General features: G+C 39.8%; 1 protein-coding gene across 2 annotated transcripts in view; it reads right to left on the bottom strand.

Annotated features, from left to right (window-relative positions):
- The window catches only part of Gopc (golgi associated PDZ and coiled-coil motif containing), a 44894-nt gene extending 29320 nt beyond the window's left edge, over window positions 1-15574 (bottom strand). For both annotated transcript variants that reach the window (XM_031346893.1, XM_031346894.1), the window contains exon 1: window positions 15063-15574. In XM_031346893.1, the coding sequence (XP_031202753.1) occupies window positions 15063-15350 (288 nt within the window). In that variant the 5' untranslated portion in view covers window positions 15351-15574. The remainder of the gene's footprint in view (window positions 1-15062) is intronic.
- Window positions 15575-18453: the final 2879 nt, after the last annotated feature.

The following is an 18453-nucleotide window of genomic DNA, read 5'->3' as shown; positions in this document are numbered from 1 at the left end:
CGCATACACCCTCACCTCACCCCACTCATACACCCTCACGCCACCCCACTCATACACACACAAAAGGAGATTTGGTTGAAATTTTCTAAAATCCTAAAAGTATACCCCAGACATTTTGAATTTTTAGCTTGTTGGTGTGACACCCACACCCATACCGGACATTTGATATTTTGTTTACATTTCAAATGTAACTCTGCTTCTATGAGGGTGCTCCCCCACCCAACCACCCACTCCAGCCTCGCCATCCTAGCATTCCTCTACACTGGGGTATCAATAAATGATACTGTAGCCTGGACACAGTTCTCTGGTCTGTGACCTGCCTGCTTTAGTTTTTCAGTCCGCCATCTTCTGGAGTTTGTGAGGCACCTTCATACCTAGTTTCGCTGGAGAGTCTGCCCTTGGGTTTTGTTTGTGATTTCAGTTTCCCTCTTTTAAGTTAAAAAACAACTTTTTTTTTTTTTACAAAGGTTCTTTAATCACAGTCTTCTCTAGATCACAAATTCTCACTTCCTATTTTTATTGTAATAGGAAAGCTGTGATAGTTTAGACCGACATTGTGCAACAGAAGCAGCTAGACATCTGATTTAAAATTTTCTGATAACCACATTAATAGTGGCCAGTGAGACGGTTCAATAGGGGAACCTGCCATCAAACTGATAACCTAATTTATACCAACTTACTATACTAATTTATACTAATTGATAATACCTGAGGGATCCACATGATGGAAGGGGAGACCTAACATTGCACACAATGTAAAAATGTTTTTTAAAAAAAGTCACATTTGGGTGTCTGCACATGAGTAGGGAATAGTAACAATTAGGATCTGGAGGCCAGACATGGACAAACACCCCCACGACCCAACCCCACGCCCCCTTCCACGCCTTCCTCCTGCATACCACAAGTAAAAAGGTGGATGAAACACATTTCTGTAGTATGGTTTATTTAACACAACATATGTAAACATAATCACTGTAACACTTACTGAGTTATTACTTTTTACGTCATCGTTAGGTCCACTATGTAGATATCTGTGCAACATACCTAAGTCAGAATTAGCCATAATTCAAGTACACACAACAGCCACATCACACTAGTTAGTAACTGCTGTACAAGACAATGCAGTCAGATCTAGACTATTTCTTATGCCAAATCTGAAATTTCATTATGATTTAAACGCTTAAGGAGATAATAGTAGGGCTGGAGAGATGGCTTGGCAGTTAAGAGAACTGTCTGTTCTCCCAGAGGTCCTGAGTTCAATTCCTAGCAACTACATGTTGGCCCACAACCATCAATACTGGGGTCTGATGCCCTCTTCTGGTATGCAGGTGTACACACAGATAGAGCACCCATATGCAAAACCAATCAATCAATCAATCAATCGATCAAATCAGTCAATCTTTGGGAGGCAACATTTAAAAAAAAATAAAAGTAGCAGCAACTGAGTCCTTATATATAGTAAACATATATAACATATAAAATAAGAGCAGTATTTCTTTTCCATTGTTGCCTATATGAGCATGTAACAAGTTTTGCTTTTGATTTTTCAGCACTGGAGATCAAAATTGGCCCTGTATGTATTAGACAAGCACTCTACCACCAGCCCTAAGTGACAGTTTAATCATCTTTGATAAATCTTGAACAGCAAAACTCCAGAAAGAAGAAAACTTACCAGTACCGTAAAGACAGTTTATAAACCTTGTTCATCAAATTATCCACCAAAGAAAAAATTATAAAGATTTAAAGCCACTAGACACTGTTCAGTGCACTTTGAAGCCTGCTCTTTTAAAGTTCAAGTGAGCCTGCTCTAGAAAATCCTTAGTAAAACAAAAAACAAAACAAAATAAGAAAAAACCTATAGGATTCTCTGAAATAATTATAAAAAGAAAACAAATATTTTCCTAATATATGTACTCTGTGCAATATATGTAGCTTGTTTAGCCCAGCATACCCAAGAAAGTTTGAATTCAGCTATTTTAATCTATAACATTTTTTGATCACCTTTCCTACTGCTGCCTTTCCTTCTGTTTTGACTTTTTCTTTGCAAATGTCTTCTAATGCACTTTTTCATTCTTTGCACTTCTCGTAAACTAGAAGGTGAACTAACGTTTTTCAGCCTTTCTAGTAAGAACATGACCGCACCATGTATTTCATTAGTAGACATATATAGTCTAGTTACCTACTTTTTCTCTTTTAATCCACAAATAGTACGATGTATTAGTATTTGCAAAATCTATATTACTAACAAAGAGATTCAAAGGAAAACTAGATCTAATTACCTCCAAAAAGGACAAGAAAAATAGGGCTGTGAATGAATGGGTCTTCAATTTGAAAGTCATGTACTACATGGGTTCAATTAAATGAACTAATTTCCTCACATTTTGCTAAACATAAAATATTGGGGCTGGAAAGATGCCTCAGTAATGAAGGACACTGGCTGCTCTTCCAAAAGACCCAGGTTCAATGCCCAGCATCCACACAGTGACTCACAACAATGTGTAACTCCAGTTCCAGGGATCCTGTGCTCTCTTCTGACCTTCTCAGGCACCACACATGCATGGTTCACAGACATACAAGCAGACAAGACAACCATACAAATAAAATAATAAATAGAAGGTTCAGATATCAAAATTTGAAGTGCTATTTTGTATCTTGGGAATAAGACTGCTTCAAATTTACTCTAAATTCTATAATATTTAGTAACCTCTTTCCTGCCTAAAATGTAAGCATTCTGCCTAGGAAAATTCAGTCATGGATAAATTTTAGGTTATTTAAAATCCAGTTATTTAAAATTTCTACATACTATTTAATGGTCACCCTTTAACAAGGGAGAACTCTAGAAAGGAACCTACAAGAACACAAAGACTATGAATACTATGACTACGACAAAACTTAGGTAATACAATCAAAGCTGCATATTTTCTAAGACTACCTAGGTGGTCAGTGGCCAAGTGGTATTCTGGCATCCAGTTCTGATTTCCAGCGCAGTACCGTGGAAGTATCAGTACGAAGCAGGCAAGCAGAGGAAAACTGCCTGTTACTGCAGTGTGTAGTTAGTGTGCCAATGATATCTACACTCCCACAAAGCAAGCATCTACCTACCATATGGCAGGCATGTACATTATCTCTACTTATCATACTTAACTTTTTTTTTTTTTTTTACAGTTAAGGAAATGGAAATCAGGACTTAAACAGCTCATCCAAGAAACACAGCCAAATAAACTTGAAACTAGTTTCAACATTAAAAACAAAATTGCTTGAGAATCTTTTCTCATTGTTGTAGACCATACATTTGTGCCCTCGCAAATAAATATGAAACCTTTGATTCAGAACAATTTCATTAAAGATATTTACAAAAGAAATAGCATATCATTTCCTTGTGTGTTACTTTTTTATTCAAAGTGAAATGATATCCCACAGTTCTGCTTCAACTGTGTGTGTGTTACTTGAGTGCATATAGTAATGCCTGAGACTCTGTACATGCACACAGTAGGTTTTAATCAAGCCCACTCCCTATTCCCTCTACTATAATTCCTTTCCCATCCCCCATCATTCCCTCCCCTCCCGTCTTTGTTTGTTTGTTAGTTTGTTCCATCCATCCATCCATCCATCCATCCAGTCCACTGAGTCTACCTGGCACTGCCAGAGTGTGCCTGGGTGTAGGGCCATCCACGGGGAGTGTGGATTGTAGCTGCTCAGGGTTGAATCATGGAAGAAACTGACCTTCCCTGTCCCAGCAGCCATCACTTGCTAATAGCCCCTCAGTTACACTTTAACTTATATTTTGAACAAACAGTAAACCACTGAGAGTTAACTACCTAAATCTTTTTTTGTACCGTTCACTTAGGTCAAAGAGCCCTTTCTATGACGTCGGCACATCTATGAGGGGTAGAGGAAGTGAAGTAAGGAAAAGAAAGGAAGGGAAGGAAGAAGAGAGGACATTAAATGATTAAAAGCTCACTTTTTGTAAGGAAACAGAGATCACAGTGAACCAAACCAAGAAAAACACTAGCAAGAATATGGAGGGGAAAAAAGAAACCTAAATAGTATAGAAGACAGAGTGTTGTTTCTTCATGCAAAGAAACCAAAACACCAAAGAAACAACTGCCAGCAATCTCGCAGCTTAGGGATATATGAAAACGAAATCAGCAGATCAAAGAGATATATGGAGTCTTATGCTTACTGCAGCACCACTTGTTACAGCTAAGATAAAGGAATCTGCTAAGGTACCTACTAATGGATAAGAGAACAAAGAAAATTTATATGCGCGTGCACACACACAAAATGGTGCATATGGACATGATGGGATAGTAGTCAGAAATAAAAGAATACCATGTAAAGTGACACGGAGGATATGATGTTAAATGAAATAAGCCAGACACACAAAGCTGAATATTGCATGATCTCACCTAAATGTGGCACCTAAAAAAAATTTCATAGACACAGAGGATCAAGTGGTTACCAGAGGTATGGGGATTGGTAAAGATCAATTAGAGATACAAAGCCGTAGGTAGAGAGGAAGAATACATTCTGGTATTCTATTGTACAGTTAGATACCTGGGGTTAACAATAATGTGTATGTTTCAAAATAGCTAGAAAAGCAGGTTTTAAATGTTCTTACCATAATAAATGTATCAAAATAATGCTTATAAATAAGTATAATAATTACATGTCAATCACCAATCATAAAGTACGTTAAAAATTTTAAAATATACTGCACAAAGTAAAAATGATATCCTTTCAGAAATGGAAAGAGGTGCAGAGAGGCATTTTACCTACAGAGCATTGCAGGATTACTTTTGGCCTTCACTGAACGACTCATTACTTTTCTGCTCCCCATCTTAGTCTTCTAAACTCTTCTATTAAGACAATTCCTGGGCTAGAGAGACGGCTCAGTGGTTAAGAGCACTGGCTGCTCTTGCGGAGGACTGGGTTCCGGGACTCATCTAGAGGCTCACACAGCTTTTAATTCTAGTTCCAGAGGACTAGATGCCGTTTAATAAACCTCTGAAAACAACAGGCATACACACATTGCACTGATACACAAAAGGCAAAAACATTCATACATAAAACCTTTTTCTCTTCTATTTTGAGATTATGATATAATTACACCATTCTCCCTTTGCTTTCCTCCACCTAAACCCTCCCATAGCTCTCTCCTGGCTCTTTTTTCATTAACTGCTGTACTGCACGTGCACGCACACACACTCACACATACATATATTTCTTTCTAAATAAAACCTGTACAGTTTTACTTGAATGTATGTTTTTATGGCTGACTATTTGATACTTGATAACCAATTGGTAAAATCTTTTTTGTTTGTTTGCTTTTTTCGAGACAGGGTTTCTCTGGAACTGAGAGGGTTTCCCTGGCTATCCTGGAACTCACTCTGTAGACCAGGCTGACCTCAAACTCAGACATCCACCTGCCTCTGCCTCCTAAATGCTGGGATTAAAAGTGTGAGCCACCACTGCCCAGCATGGTAAAATCTTTTTAAAGACAATTCCTTACTGATAGAATTCTTTCTTCTTCCTAATGTAATTCTTAACCATTGAACTCACCCTTTGTAACAGGAGTCCATAATTCTAGTGCTGAAGCAGCAGAACCGGGATCTCTGGGGCTTGGTAGCTGACCAACCAGACTCACTGAATCGGTGAGCACCAGGTTCAATGAGAGACCCTGTCTCAAAAAATAAAGTCGACAGCAACTAAGACACCCAATTAGGATACTCTTGACCTCTGGCCTCCACGCTCACAAACACCTGCATACATTGTACATACACCCATATATTCACACACACGTGTGCACACAGACACAACACACACACATAATACACTCACAAACATATTACGATGTACTGTTATTTAATACTCATGTCCTAAATAGTAAGAAAACCTTTATATAGTATCTGCTTCTCCTACTAAAAGATACACAGCCACCCTATAGGTCATCCTCTCCATCTGATTCTTATGTAAAGGACTGTCATCTAGCTGACAGAAGCCCAGGCATTCTCCATAGGCCTTTTCACTGTGGCAGGAGACAGAGGGACAATGTAACTAGCAGGAGTATTTTGTTCTGTTTCCTTTCTTCTTATTCAAATTATCATTTAACTCACTCTATATAAAGAATCTTCCTCTATTTTCTTTCTTCTTCTTATGCTCAAAGTGGTATCTTTACTACTTTTCAAAATTATAAAACAAACAAACAAACAAACAAACACAAAAAACAACCAAACAATGAATCTCATTCTAAAACATAAGGCTAATATAATACTATAGATTGAAAATACATTCAGTGGTCAAACCTGTCATTTTTCATAGCAGAAAATAAGACCTTCCTACTTCACGTCAACCTTCAAACAGTTTGCTCATATAGCTTAGGAAAGTTTTGCAAGAAAATGTTATCTAGTTAGTACAATGTTTTCTCTATACAATCATAATGACCACTAACTTCTTAGTCACTATTTCTTCCCAAATTGTTCTGCAGTCTAGATAGGAGAAATATTTTTATTTCTAGTCTTTCACACCATCACACATCCACAGAATTCCAATAATACAGCTAACACAGGACTGGGATCTGAAAACACACCCCTTCCCGCCCCCACACACATACATTGGTGAACAAAACTATGCATCTTGCTCTGCACAGTGGCTTGATGCACAGAACAGACCTAAAAGAATGAAATGTATGCTAATTAGGGCCAGGCATTATTTTCAAAATTCAAGTCTTAGAGAATCTTCTGAGAGGCATTTCTGACTATCTTTTTTTTTTAAAGTAAGAGTTAAGGTAAAATGTCCAAGGCTCCTATAAAATCACTTTAACACATTATTATTTGTATATAGTACACATATATTATATATATGTAATTAAAAAGTATATAAGAGATTTAAGAGACTCAATGGGATAAAAATGCATAACTATTTTTTCTGCAAAGAGTTTCAGCCATTACTAGGGCACCAGTTTCCTGCCATGTCCCATGGGACACTCTCACAGGTGCAAGCCATTTTCATGGTAATAAAGGTCACTTGCTTTTCTACTAGGCTGCCTTTTGCACTAACATGCAAAAGCTCTGGTTAGTATGGTGCTGGCACATGAATGCGAGGCCACCAAGGGCACAGACTGCACCAGCACTTGGTATTATCTGCATCGCAGCCATTCAGTTTCCTCATAATATTCCTTATGAAAAATAATTTTAAAAGAAAATCACTAATTCTTACAAGTTTCGATCTTTGAGTCCATGTCTCTTTAACCTTCAATGTGATAAGACAGAAGCCAAGCATACTTACTGTAAATCAACATATGCTATCTCAAAGAAAAAAATATGCAGGCAACTGTTTGACTAAGAACCGGACTTGTTTCCCTTTGAAGAGCATCTTTATACATGGGAAAAGGACTGAGTAGCTCAGTGTGGTGATAAACATCCTAGCCCAGCACACAGGGGCTAAGGCAGAAGACCATGAATTAAAGGATGGCCTGGACTGCATAGTGAGCCCCTGTCTCAAAAATAAAACATAAAAAAGAGACAAACCATTATTTAGATTAAAATGTGGTAAATACATTCCTGAGAATGAATACGACAGTATGTATTACTAAAGATGAAACTAGAGTTTTTGAGTTTTCGGCTGGGCAATGGTAGCTGGTGGCGCACGCCTTTCATCCCAGCACTTGGGAGACAGAGCCGGGAGGATCTCTGAGGCCAGCCTGGTCTACAGAGTGAGTTCCAGGACAGCCAGGGCTACACAGAGAAACCTTGTCTCGAAAAAAACCAAAAAAAAAAAAAAAAAAAAAAAAAAAAAAAAAAAAAAAAAAGAAAGAAAGAAAGAAACTAGAGTTTTTAAGTGAAAATTGCAATCGTGGAAAACTTGAAATCCATTACCATGAGCTTGATGACTTCCCCAAACCTATGGATTGTCTTGATGATCTAGGAAATCCTAACAAATATAATACTAAAAATTCTGTAAGATGCATCAAGGGCTGGAGGAGCTTAAAAAAAAAAAAAAAATCAGCAAACCATTTCAAAAATGATCCATGCAAGATATTACATAATCATACCTGGATAGAGAGCTACTCAACCTGCTGGACAGACCAATATTTATTAAAGAACCAGTGGGGAAGGGTGTAGGAAGGTAGACAGCTGGCAGAAATAAGTACAGAGATGTAGGCAACAAAGGAAAAAAGTACAAAGAGAGATATGTATGAAAATACCATTATGAAACCCATTATTTTGTATACTAAAAAAAAAAAAAACAATTTAAAGACAAACCCATTGTATGAATAGTTCATCCTACTGCTTTAGACTCTATATTATAGCCAACCTTTTAGAAACTATCTCATGTCTACAGACACACACTATAAACACACCCCATCTTGTCTCATCTCCAAAGAAACTATCTCTTATCACCTCGTTAAAAAAAAAAATTGTTTGTTTTACAACAGTGTCACTGTATAGCTCTGGCTGGCTTCAAACCTGCTTTGTAGACCATGATGCCCTGGAACTCAAAGAGATTTGCCAGCCTCTGCCTCTTGGGTTCTTGTCAACTTTTACCACCAGAGAAAATGGACAGTTCCCTGACAGGGCTATCAAAATAGTCCTCGTCCCTTTCAAGCTCCAGGTTTCCGCCTGGTCAGATTTTCTCCCTAGCAACAAAATGCTATCACAGTAAAACTGAACACAAAAGTAGACGTAAGAATCCAACTGTTACCCATTAAACTAGATGTTAAAAGAGCTGAGAAATAAAGAAAACAATGCTGCTCTGCTCACTCATTTTATTTGATTTTAGAAAAGCTATTTAAAATCTAAAATGGTATCAACATTAATAATATGGTTGCATGCCTGCCATCACAATACTTGGGAGCCTATGGCAGGAGAATCCCAAGGGACCAGCACAGACTACATATTGAAATTTAAATATTTATTGTCCACCCCCACCAAAATTTGTATTAATATTTATAACTTTTAGTTTCAAGTTCTAAAACACGCACACACGGGGGGGGGGAGGGAGAGAAAGAGGGAGAGGGAGAGAGAGAGAGGGAGAGGGAGTGAGAAAGGGAGAGAGAGAAAAAGAAAGAAAGAGAGAGAGAAGGAGAGAGGTCAAGCTCTCTTGTGTCCCCAAAATATAAGTGCCAAGAGTCCTGAAATAAAAAAATTGAGAATAGCCAGGCAGTGGTGGCGTACACCTTTGATCCCAGCACTTGGGAGGCAGAGGCAGGCGAATTTCTGAGTTCAAGGCCAGCCCGGTCTACAGAGTGAGTTCTAGGACAGCCAGATCTATACAGAGAAACCGTCTTGAAAAACCAAAACAAAAAAAAGTTGAGAATATTGTCAGTGCTTTTGAAATGTCTATATCTAGATGATAAAGAATGGCAAGGCATGTCTTTCAGAGGTCAGATCCTACAGAGCTTGTCAGTCCTACATAAGGAACTTGAATTTTACTCAGTTGGGAAGATGCTATTTCTCAGCATCACTTTGGTAAACATGAACTGGGGCTGGAGGTGCACTTAGTGACTACGGTACCAACAAATACACTTTCCCACCAGAAATGTCATTCCACCTTCCTTTCTCTGCCTTAGCCACTGTGTCTGTGTACGACCAGCTCCTCTGTCTACACCTCCTTCACCTTAAATGTTTCCACTTCCTCACCATTACTACGTTCATTTCAACAACTTCCTTGTCCATCTAACACATTTCTTTGCTTCAGCACTGAAGTATTACTCACATGAATGTGTCCATACTTAAACAATAGTGTTGGAGAAAGTCATACCACAGGACACACTGGCTGTCATGATGTTTACGATCAGCAACACCAACTAGGTCCTTTACTGCCCGACAGCTCATTTCTCTGAGCAATGGGACTTTCCCCTAATGTACGTCTACAACAACCTCTTTCACTCTCTTCAAGTCCTTCCTCTTATTTCAGTAACTGATCTGAGCTATTTTAGAGAAAAAAGTGAAAGAAAAAAAATCACAGAGAAATCCTGGCAACCCCCATACCCCATCTATTCTCGCCACCTTTCACTCCTTGCTATATAAATAATGCAAAGCCACTTACTGTGCCTTTGTTCTTTGTGTCTTATCTGTACCCAGCATCATAATATTATCCATCCTGATATTATCCCACAGTATTCAGCTTTTCCCTTAAATATAAACATGTTCAAGTTTATTTTTTTTTTTTATTGAAAAACACAATGAAGTAAGTAATACTCCCACTTCTTCTACATGATTCTCAATCTGTCTTCCCAATCCTCCTCCTAACGTAGTTTGTTTATACAGAATGACTTCTTTAGCTTGGTGTGGGCCTTCTACATCCTTTCTATAATATAAGAAAAACCATAATTATAAATTTTTCTTAAGAAACTGCTGTGAAAATGAGATGAATATGTAAAAAACAAACAAATTTAGAACAGAGCCTAATCCATAGTAACTGATCAATAAGGTTAGCTATATATCATTATTGCTAATATCCATCTGTCCAGACAGCCAGCTACACAAGAGCAATGCACCGGAGAGGTGTCCTAAATTCCTTCATCCCTCCCTCACTCTAATCCACCTCTGGATTCTGCTGAATTTTTCCTTTGAAGGCTCTCTTGCTCTGAACACTTGTCTCTATGGACATCACTTACTTTATACTACCATAAGTCACGTGGACACTTTGAAACTTCTGAAGAGTTACTCACATTCATTCTTAATTTCTCAAACTTTTCTGCCAGGACAGTCTATTATATTAAAACTTGGGTATTATAACCAGGATAGTCTATTCTAACCTTACATCTGAGACACTCATCTACTTTAAAAATGTTTGCCCCTGTTATGATAAAGTTCAAGTCTATGGCACAGCCTATGCAACAAGGCAAGTCTGGTTCCTACCTACCAATACACACTCATCTGGCATCTCACTTCTTGTGTGCCCTCAACTCTTCCCCAGATTTCAAATGCACCATGAGCTCTCACCCATCACCATGCTTCCCACTTCCTAGTGCATTAATTTTATACGATGTGAAATAATATTTCTGTATCTCTTATTTTAATTTCTATTAGTCCAGTACAGTCTTGGGTTAAGAGTAAATTCCTTCAGGGAGATGGAGATAGGAGAAACAGATTAAGGCAACAAGGACAAGAGATCCTATTTCAGAGATAAAAATAATGGAGCTGGGGAGATGGTTCAATTGATAAAATGCTTGCCATGCAAATGTATGGACTGGATCCCCAGCAACCAAGTAAAAAGCCAGACATGGAAAGGCATCTGTAACCCTGGACATGCCAGGGGCCTTGTGGGCCAGCATAGTTTATCCAAATTGGCAAGCTCCAAGTTCACTGAGAGATCCTATCTCCAAACAGGAGGAAGATACCTGATGTTGAACTTTCTCCTTTACACACACCCACACCCACACACCCACACACACCCACACCCACACATCAACCAACCAACAATTAAATAAGACAGTACAAACCTAAAGCTGCACAAAAACAAGTATATCATCAGTTTACTATCAACATAACTTCTGATCAAGGCCTAACACTTCTCTAGTAATGATTTGAACAATAAATCACTTCAAAGAGCCATTAGCTAGTTCAGCTACTGTGGAAGAAAGACATATAATAGGAGGTGTATTTTTTTTTGATTTTGGAGACGGGGTGTCACGTAGCGCAGGGTGGCCCTGAATTCAATGTATAGGCTGAGGGTACCTTTGATCCTCCCCCTCTCCACCTCTGTAGCGTTGGGATATAGGCAAGGACCAACATGTGCAGTCTAGGTGTATTGTTTTGCTCTTATTTCTTAAAAGGAGCAAACAACACACATTCCAAAACAGGTGAGTTATTTTAAGGCACTGGCTCCTGGCCTTTGGTCCTCTATGGCTATTACTGACATTGTTATTCTTATTTTATTGGTGACTCTAGCTGGGCTTCAACCAAGTGTCTCACCATAGCAGGAACTCTCAAGCAGGTATAAAGTTTGATAGGTTTAACTTGAAATAGTGCCATCTCAAAATATTCTGATTTTTTCTTCAATTACAGCCCTCTATATGCATCTCTTGCCAAATATAACTTACAGCAAAAAGCTGCTATGTGGATGGCATTTATATTAAGTTTAAAAGGGAACTAGTGATTTTTTTTCAGGTTTTTTTTTTTTCAGTGTTTTCCTGCTCCTATTCTCTCTTCCCTCCTTGACTCCTTTCTCCTCCCCCAACGTGTTCCTGGTCAGCCTCTCCTCCCCACATCCCTCTCTCCTCTGTCTCTACTCCCCTCTCAACTCCCCTTCCCATGTCCTAAATAAACTAGGATCTAGCCAGGGTAGTGGTGGTGCACGCCTTTAATCCCAGCACTTGGGAGGTAGAGGCAGGCAGATTTCTGAGTTCGAGGCCAGCCTAGTCTTCAGAGTGAGTTCCAGGACAGCCAAGGCTACACAGAGAAACCCTGTCTCGAAAAACCAAACAAAAACAAAACAACAACAACAAAAAAACTCTATTCATTGCAAAAAAAAAAGTGCTTTCCCAACCATAGATTAATTTGATGTAGTATTACCTAAAAATAGAAGGACAGGTTGCATTTTGGAAGTATACAGAAGTTCCATTTGTCTGGGTTTTTGTTTGTTTTATTCATTTATTTATATCTATTTTCTTGAGACACAGTTTCATGTGGCCCAGACTGGCCTTAAACTTCTGATCCTCCTGTCTCCTGCATCTAAGTACTGAGATTACAGATACAAATTACCCACACTGGATTTATCCACATCTTGAGAATATAAAAACATTTTATTATAAGATGGTTTAAGTACTAATCTCCGAACAACTAAGCTTGGTGTACATTTATTATACAAATAGTAAGCGGCGTCATATATTACTTCAACATCCTCAAAGAACAGTCAGAAGATCCAGTTTACTTGCTTATTGAGACAAAAATTAAAACAGAGTAAGAAAGCACCAAAATCTCTTATAAGTTTTCAATAGTGAGAACCTCAGTAGACTGTCAACAGTTTACACAACATTCCGGGATTCTGTATATGGCATACTAGGTCTACTTTGAAAGTTGTGACTAGTCATAAGTCTTTTCTTTTTTTTTTTTTTTTTTTTCTTCGAGACAGGGTTTCTCTGTAGCCCTGGCTATCCTGGAACTCACTCTGTAGACCAGGCTGGCCTCGAACTCAGAAATCCGCCCACCTCTGCCTCCCAAGTGCTGGGATTAAAGGCGTGCGCCACCACCGCCCGGCCATAAGTCTTTTCAAAGCAGTACACAGTTATTCTACAAAAACTATGTAAGATGTTTTGTGTATAAAAATTGACACAGGTGAATCATGTCTAGTTGAATCTACATATAAGCAGCAAAAAAAACAAATTAAGCCCCTCATCATTTTCTAAGGTCTCTGAATCAAGAGTTGCATTTCTGTGGAAAGACCCACTCCCACTGTGCTATGCTAGCATTCTTTATTTTAAGAGGTAATGCTACTTCCTAAGATGGGACATGGACTTAGGATATGTAAGTATAATTTCTGAAAAACAAAACCAACATAAGTTAGTACACGCACAGATTATTAGAGACATACTCTTTTAAAATTTTAAAAATTAAAAAAACCTGAATACCTTCTATTCACAGAAAAAAATTCTTTTCTTCTTTTTTTTTTTTTCAAAATCAGACTTTATTGCTAACATCAGAAAGTACTACTATTTAGCTTCCTTAGGTCATTTAAAAAAACAAGTTAAAATTGTTTTATGTTTTAAAAGCCGTTTATCTCCAGTATATGGTTAAATATATAGATGGTATGTAAGTTATTTGGCAAAAGCTACTCTTAATCTTTGATCTTTAAAGCTAAAATACTATTTTTAAAAGCCACTAAATACTACCTGAAAACTCAGCTTTAGAAATTACCATTCGTTGGGGGGGAAAAAAATCAAGAGACAGCCTTATCTACACTTAATGCTTTTACATAAGCACTTTCATCCCACTCTCTCCAAAAACAACCCATAACATCCTGAATATGTAAGATGCTAAGTATTAGTGGCAAATGTTTTTCATGGCTAGCTGATATGAAAGATTGTTGAGCACTAAGCAAGGACAGGAAACCAATCTAGCATACACATTAATATGTGCACAACAGGCACTATCATTTTTACAGTTAACAGTAAGGAGGAGCTCTTAAGAAAGCTAAGGCACAAAAAACTTCACACATCACTGAGTAGCTTTTTTTTTTTAATCCTTTTTAAGATGAAAGAACTATTCTCTATTTAAACTGCCTATTTCTAAAAGGTTTCCCATATAATGTTAGTACACCATGATTTCTACATCTTGTAATACTGGCCTAGTTTCATTTTCCACACAAAATGGGAGGTTTGGAATTTTTGTTTGCAATCACACTCCCCTCGCTCTGATTAGAGACCAAAGCACAGGATTGTCTTTACATAGTCTCAAAGGTCTGAAATGAGGGAAATAATGTAAAGTAAAAACACATACCACCTCAATGCCAGAAGTTATTTGAATATTGACAGAGAGCTCGAAAGACATAGCTGCCCATAATCTGCCAAGTGTGGATGTAAACTGAGAAGGGAGATAGGAACACATATAGTCCATTACAGTTCCCTAAGAGCTTTGATCGCATTCTCCTAAGTTCATGCATGTCTCTGTGTACAGACACGGACGCTGATCTGGGCTATTAGATGAAAATAATCAGAGCTGCATCTGTCTGAAAATCTTTCACGTCTAGCTTGTCATTATCAAAGCAGAAGAGGAGAGTTGAAGTATTCCCCGACAGAAGATCTCGATAATAAGTGTTAAAGTAACACCTACGAGGCAGGTGGTGTGATTAGCTCCTGTCCCCACCGCGTGAATGCTGGGAGGTGGATGACAGGACGTCTGGAGACCCACACGTAGGTCTCCATCCTTTTCCTCCCCCACCCGCTCCGCACTCCTTTGCTTCACTCACGTATAAAACGTACTCTCCATCACATTCGAAGCTGAGCTGTCCAGTGCGTAGGTTTTTTAAGGATCATTTTCCTAGGGCGTTTAAATGGGATCTAACGCCCTCGGACAGCCCGGGGTTTGAATGCCATTGCGGCCAGCCCCGAGGCTCACCTCAAGCTTGTGGTTGATCTGGGACACAGTCTGGGCTTTGTGGCAAAGCTGCGCAAAGCAGGAGCTGAGGCTGGTCATCTTCTGACGCCCCTCATAAGTGATGTCCGCCTGGTCCGGATCGATCTCGCCCAGAAGCAGATCCACATCCACGAAGGCCTTGTCGAACTCCTTCTCCAGCACCTCAAGCCACCGGAACATGGACACCCCGCCAGGGGAGACCCCCACGGGGCAGGAGGCGCCCCCTGGGCCGCCGCCGGCTCCTGCCGGGCATGGGCCGCCCGCCGACATGGCGCCGTCCAGGGCCTCGCCGACTGCTGCTCACCTTGGCCTCCCGCCCCGCGCGAGGGGAACTGCTAGCACCGCGGCGCCCCCCGCGAGCGCACACACACACCCCGCCGGTCCCCTCCCTTCCCTCGCGCCGCCAACGCCGGCAGCGTAGCTCCCAGAGCAGCCGAGGAAGCCCGGCTGAAGCAGCGACAGCGACACACGGAAGGCCCGCCCGCAAGCCGGTCCGCCCCCGCCGCGCATGCGTAGCGGAGCCCCGAGTGGGCGCCGCCCAGGGGGAGAAAGTGGGCGGGGCCGTACGAAAGCTTGGCCAATGAAAAGCCTAGGCCTCCCCCAGGCCGATCTGCGGCCATTTTGACGACTGGCAAAAACCTGAGAAGCGGAGGGGTGGAGTGGCTTACTTGCAAGTGGGAAAGACGGGAGGAAGGGAAGGCGAAGATTCCACGTCGCAGAGGGGGACTGGCTTCCGCCGGTTTGGCTTCGCAGTGGGCGGGAACCGGGCCACAGACGTCTGGCAGAGTTGCTGCGGGGGTGGCCAGGGGCTCGGGTGGGAGCTGGGAGGGCTGTGTGTGTGCATGCGCAATAGCCACGTTTTCCCTTCGGATTTCCAGCTCTTACTTAGGGCGGGATGGGTGCGGACACTGGCTGGTGTCGGTAAACCTGACGGTGCATTCCAGCCAGAAGCTGCCCAAGTTTTGTTGAATCCATAGTTCCTCCTGGTACGATTGACAACCCTGGGTTCAAGGCCTACATGTTCTCACATACTAGCTGCCCCACCTCAGAAGTGTTGCCTGGCTTGGGACCCTCCTTTCCAAAGTTTACTTTACTTGGTAATTAAGGTAAAGCGAAAGTGTTAATACTTGGCACATAGCACTCATCTTACTACATCACAGATCATATATTTTATTTCTAAAGCAACCACTTGGAATTTTGTGATCATTTTAGAAACTGTATGGTTCCCGTTCCCATGTTATTTTCATGTGTTCATAAACACTGAATGCATGTCCCAGTTGAGGCACTGAGGACGTAAAGTCTGATGAAACGACCTCATCCAAGCTGAGCTAGTAACTAGCCAGTGAGGCACTCACGACTTTTAATTCTAGTGTTGCATGCATTTGGGAACATTTAGCAAGAGCTTTCTTTGTGTCCTGCCTCTCGTCTCTTCCACGTCTCCAACTCCACCCTTGTCTAATCCAACAGTAGACTGTCCGGAAGGGGAAGGAGAAGCCAGACTAATTAGAGTTGGCAGGTAGGAATTGTGCCTCCTGCCTCGCCTACGGAAGTCTTTGGAAAATTAGTCCAGAATCTTTGGGAAATTGTTCTTGAGACGGACCTTTCTAATAAATCATCAATCAAAACCTGCGTGGCACTGTGTGCCGCTCATCAAAGCAGTACCAAGAAGAATTAAGAAACAACAGATTTAGTTTGCACTCTTGTTACTCCAATGAAAGACTGGCTACCATCAAGCAAAAACTATTATGACTTCAGCAAACTTAGTCAAGTAAAACTAACCATGCAACTCTTCACTTGAATTTAGTCAGAGTCTATCTCACAGGCTTAGTATATAATAGTATAAGCTGTCCTCTTAAAATGGTTGGTTGTATTTTATTTTATATGTTATATATATTTTATAAATATATATAATAAATTGTATATATCAATCTACACACACACACACATCCCATTATTAGACTACTTAGCAGTTGCCACATCCTGTGTACTCATTATCTTGATACTCAGTGATGACTTTAAATGTTCATGAGGTTTCCTAATAGAACATTTTGCCCACTTTGATTTGGGATTTTTGCAATTTTGGAAATCACAAAGAACATGAATGTGGAAAAAGAAGCTCGATGGGTGTTCGCCCTAAATGTATGTGTGTCTATACCACATGCATGCATGGCTCTCACAAAGGCCAGAACAGAGTACCAGATCCTCCAGAACTGGAGTTCTAGATTCTATTAGCCACCATGTGAGTCCTGGCAACGAAATTCCTCTTCAGCAAATACTCTTATCTGCTAAGCTCTCTCTCCAGCCCTCATGCCAGTCTGTTATATTTTTGTATACAATATTTGCAAGAACATTGAGGAAGCTCCAGGACATTTTCGCTAATGATACTTCCCCTCCCCCCGAGAAACATAAATTAAATAAATAAAAATTATGGGGAAATACTTAAAATTAAGAATGTTTTATGTATAGAGTTTTCCTTGATTCTCAAAAGATCCTGCAGACTATAAAAGAGTATAATTACTCTTTTATAAGTACATTGTTAATAGATTAAGCATTTTAGTAATGCTATACAGCAGACATTTTAATGTAGTTCTCTTTGGCGTTAGCTATAGGATACAGAAGAATAGGGAATCCATTTCATGTTGCTAGTATGAAAAATTGGCAGCTCTTCCATAAAAGCTTTTTGAGACAGTATTTCCCAGGTGTATTCATATAAAACTGTAACAACATGTAAACATGCATTTCCCATTGTAACACCTTTTAGATAAATCACACAAGTGCAAATTATATTTCTTTTAAAATATCAAACTTACTACTAATTATGTGAGAGACTGAAGTATATTTTGTGTTTATGTGACCATTGTTCTTATGGCTGATGATTATCGTAATTTTCAGCATGAAACAACCCACAGCCTTTACAACTTCAAGTCATGCCATGTCATACCTTGGATATCTCAGGTTAGTTTCATGTCACATGGTCCCTTCCCATTATTAGATTACATCCTATGGGCTCCCACATCCTATGGGCTCATTATCTTGGTGTTCACTGTGACTTTAAATGCACATGAGGTTTCCTAATAGAACATTTTGCCTATTTTTAATCTGAGATTTCGCAGTTGTGGAAGTCTCAATAGAAAAGGAAAGTGGAAAGAGAGGCTCAGTGGTCAAGTGCTGCCATCTGTTGTCGGTGTGCTCTATCTGCATTTGTTGCTTTGTCTCTGCTGGAGTTAGATGTTTTGTGTTCTGACACTTGTTCTCACTTGGCTTTTAAAAAGACTGGAGTTGGGAGCTACTTCCAACTCATAAATCATGTTTGTGTGATTTAAAATAAAATAAAATATAACCAAAACTAGTCTGGCTTTAATTTGTCATTGTT

Source organism: Mastomys coucha, unplaced genomic scaffold, assembly GCF_008632895.1.
Source record: "Mastomys coucha isolate ucsf_1 unplaced genomic scaffold, UCSF_Mcou_1 pScaffold3, whole genome shotgun sequence".
NCBI classification, from domain to species: domain Eukaryota; kingdom Metazoa; phylum Chordata; class Mammalia; order Rodentia; family Muridae; genus Mastomys; species Mastomys coucha.
The sequence above is the reverse complement of the archived record's forward strand: the minus strand, read 5'-3'. Positions and strand labels throughout refer to the sequence as shown.